The 2,515-nt window shown below is 59.4% G+C and overlaps 2 protein-coding genes across 2 annotated transcripts in view; one reads left to right on the top strand and one right to left on the bottom strand.

Annotated features, from left to right (window-relative positions):
- The window catches only part of LOC104295620 (chloride channel protein ClC-Kb-like), a 13,084-nt gene that overhangs the window by 6,176 nt on the left and 4,393 nt on the right, over positions 1-2,515 (bottom strand). The window lies entirely within an intron of this gene.
- HSPB7 (heat shock 27kDa protein family, member 7 (cardiovascular)) lies at positions 14-1,066 on the top strand. Its single transcript, XM_009895383.1, has 3 exons — positions 14-140; positions 305-438; positions 881-1,066. Exons 1-3 carry the CDS (start codon positions 14-16, stop codon positions 1,064-1,066), a joined length of 447 nt encoding a protein of 148 aa, XP_009893685.1.

Below are 2,515 nucleotides of genomic sequence, written 5' to 3'. Positions count from 1 at the left end.
GGGGAAACGGTGGATGAACGTGAAATCCTCGTCTGCTTTCCGATCGGAGCACAGCTTTCACCGGTCAGCGTCACCCGCCGGCACCATGGAGCTTTTTGGGAGCTTCGTCCGGCCCCGGGGTGAGACCTTGGGGTTCCCAGGTGAGTTTTTTGGGGGGGGTTATCCAAGGGATGCCTTCTCTTCCCCCCACACTGGGGCATCCCTGTCCTGGAGGGTTTGGGCAAGTATTGGAGCAGTGGGAGAAGTGTTTGGGGGGGGGAAACCCCCACCGAACCGTGGCTGTGATCCCCCCTCTCTCCGACAGCTCGACCTGGCAACGCCGGCACGGTGAAGACCTTGGGCAACACCTATCAGTTCACGGTGGACGTCTGTGACTTCGCCCCCGAGGACATCATCGTCACTACTTCCAACAACCAGATCGAGGTGCACGCCGAGAAGGTGGGCGCTCCCTCCCTCCCTTCCCCGCTCCTCCCAAATCCTGGGGGACCCCCAAAATCCTCAACCAGGGGATCCCCCAACTCCCACCCGACTTCCTAACAATCCCTGCCATATCCCCAGCAGGGTTTAATTCACCATTTCCTCATCTTTTCGCTCCGTATTTCGCAGGAGCGAAGCCCACGAGACCCAACAAACTCTTGCTCTGTAATCACCCCTCTCCCAGGGGGTGGGAACCGAAAAAAAGCACCTTTGTTCCCCCTTCCCTCTTCCCCCCCCCACCCTCCGCTGATGCCACCCACATCCTACCCGTCCCCTCGGGGAGATAAATATTAACACCACACACAAGGCACAACCGCCAGCCTCACCCAAGGGCAGGGAACAATGAGCTCCTGTCCTGCCTCCACCCTAAAATCACCTTTTTTCCCCCCGTTTTTTATCCCAGCTGGCTGCAGACGGCACTGTCATGAACACCTTCACCCACAAATGCCAGCTGCCCGAAGATGTGGACCCCACTTCGGTATCATCCTCGCTGGGGGACGATGGCACGTTGACCATCCGGGCTCAGCGACAGCCCGCCAAGCACGCCGACCACGTCCAGCAAACCTTCCGGACTGAGATCAAGATCTGAGGGGTTGGGGGGGGGTCCCTTTTCCCCCCTTCCTCATTAATTATTTGGGTGATTCGGGAAGAAGGTGGGACGTGGGGTAGGGGACGGGAACGCTCCCCCTCAGGGTCAGACTCGTGTCGAGGGGTCGGCGCGGAGAGACGCATCCCATCACCCACCGGAGAAATTCCGGAGGGGAGACCTGGCTCCGGCGGTTTATAGCCAGCAAGGGTTGATGGAGAAGATCCGGTGTGCCAAGAGCCCCGCCAGGAGCAAGGAGCGAGGTTCCCTTCCCCAACCCTCCGCCGGAGCTTGTCTCTGCATATACAGCTTGTGATAAATTATTGAGAACACCTGACTGCTGCCTCCTCCGTGTTTTAATGTTTTCTTGATGCTTTTCCCCGAAAAGGGCTGCGGGTCCAGCCCCAAGGGGTGTCTCGGTAAAGGGTACCCTGAGCTATTCCTCCTTCCCGACAAAAACACGGGTGAGGAGCCGCCCTGGCTCCCCTCCGGTGCCCACGGCCCCGTTTATTTCCAGCCTGGGGTGACTCATTTCTTCCCCGCCGCTCTCTTTCTGAGCCATTCCCTTTCCCTCAGCTGTTCGGCCGCCAGCCCACCTGGAAGGTCACCAAATCCTCCTTCTCCTCCCCTCGCCCACCCGCACCCATCGCCCCCCAGGAAGCCCCAGGCAGCGGCATGAGCCAGGACAACGGTCCCAGCCTGGCTGTCAAACCCAGGGGCTTCTTTCTGGGAGCCAAACACTCCCCAAAATCCCCCCCCGAGGGCCCGGCTCCATCTCCCTGTGTGTACAAACAACAGCGAGGCGCCCGTTTGGGGTGAGCGGCTGTTTATAGCTACCACACACCGCCCGGCTCATGTTGCTGCTCAGGCTTTGAGGTCAACTCGTCCCTGCTTGTCCCCTAACAATTCGTGACTTGCATTAACACACCTGCAGCGTCGGGGACGCACACAAACACGCGCGGCTTTTCCATCATCTCCTCAGGTGGTTTTTCTATCGGTGTCGCCAGTCACATGGGGGACTCCCTACCGCCACAGGCTGTGAGGAAAAATGTGTAAAAGTTATTAAAAAAGCTCTTAATGGCTACAAAAGCCCCCAGCACAGCTTAGGAAATGGGAGCCACGGAGGTGAGGAGCAGCAGCGATGCTCTGTCATGGGATGTGTCTGCTCTGCCCCGAAATGCCACCCCTGGGTGCCCAGGGCACCCCAGCACCCAGGGAGCCACCCACCACGGTCACAGATTGCCATCTAGTGGTGACAGGCTGGAGGGTGGCCCTCATCCATGAAGAGCGAGCGAAAGGAGGCTGAACAAAACCCTCTTTTTCTCCCCAAAGCCGGCTGCTGTTGCGCAGGAGGAGATTTCTGAGCCAGGGAGCGGGCGGAGGGGCAGCGCAGACCCCCAGCGTTGAACAAACGCCGCAGCCGCTTGGCCCCCCTATGGGCTCCTTTTTGGC

The sequence above is a fragment of the Charadrius vociferus genome, unplaced genomic scaffold (assembly GCF_000708025.1).
Source record: "Charadrius vociferus isolate BGI_N301 unplaced genomic scaffold, ASM70802v2 scaffold1091, whole genome shotgun sequence".
In the NCBI taxonomy this organism is placed as follows: Eukaryota; Metazoa; Chordata; class Aves; order Charadriiformes; family Charadriidae; genus Charadrius; species Charadrius vociferus.
Note: the sequence above shows the minus strand (reverse complement) of the source record. Positions and strands in the feature narration are given on the sequence as shown.

Bases quoted from the DNA above. Each gene is read 5' to 3' on its own strand.
- HSPB7 (XM_009895383.1), top strand. From the start codon at position 14: ATGAACGTGAAATCCTCGTCTGCTTTCCGATCGGAGCACAGCTTTCAC. The intron at 141-304 runs GTGAGTTTTTTG...TCTCTCCGACAG, and splicing joins TGAGACCTTGGGGTTCCCAG to CTCGACCTGGCAACGCCGGC. The intron at 439-880 runs GTGGGCGCTCCC...TTTTTATCCCAG, and splicing joins TCGAGGTGCACGCCGAGAAG to CTGGCTGCAGACGGCACTGT.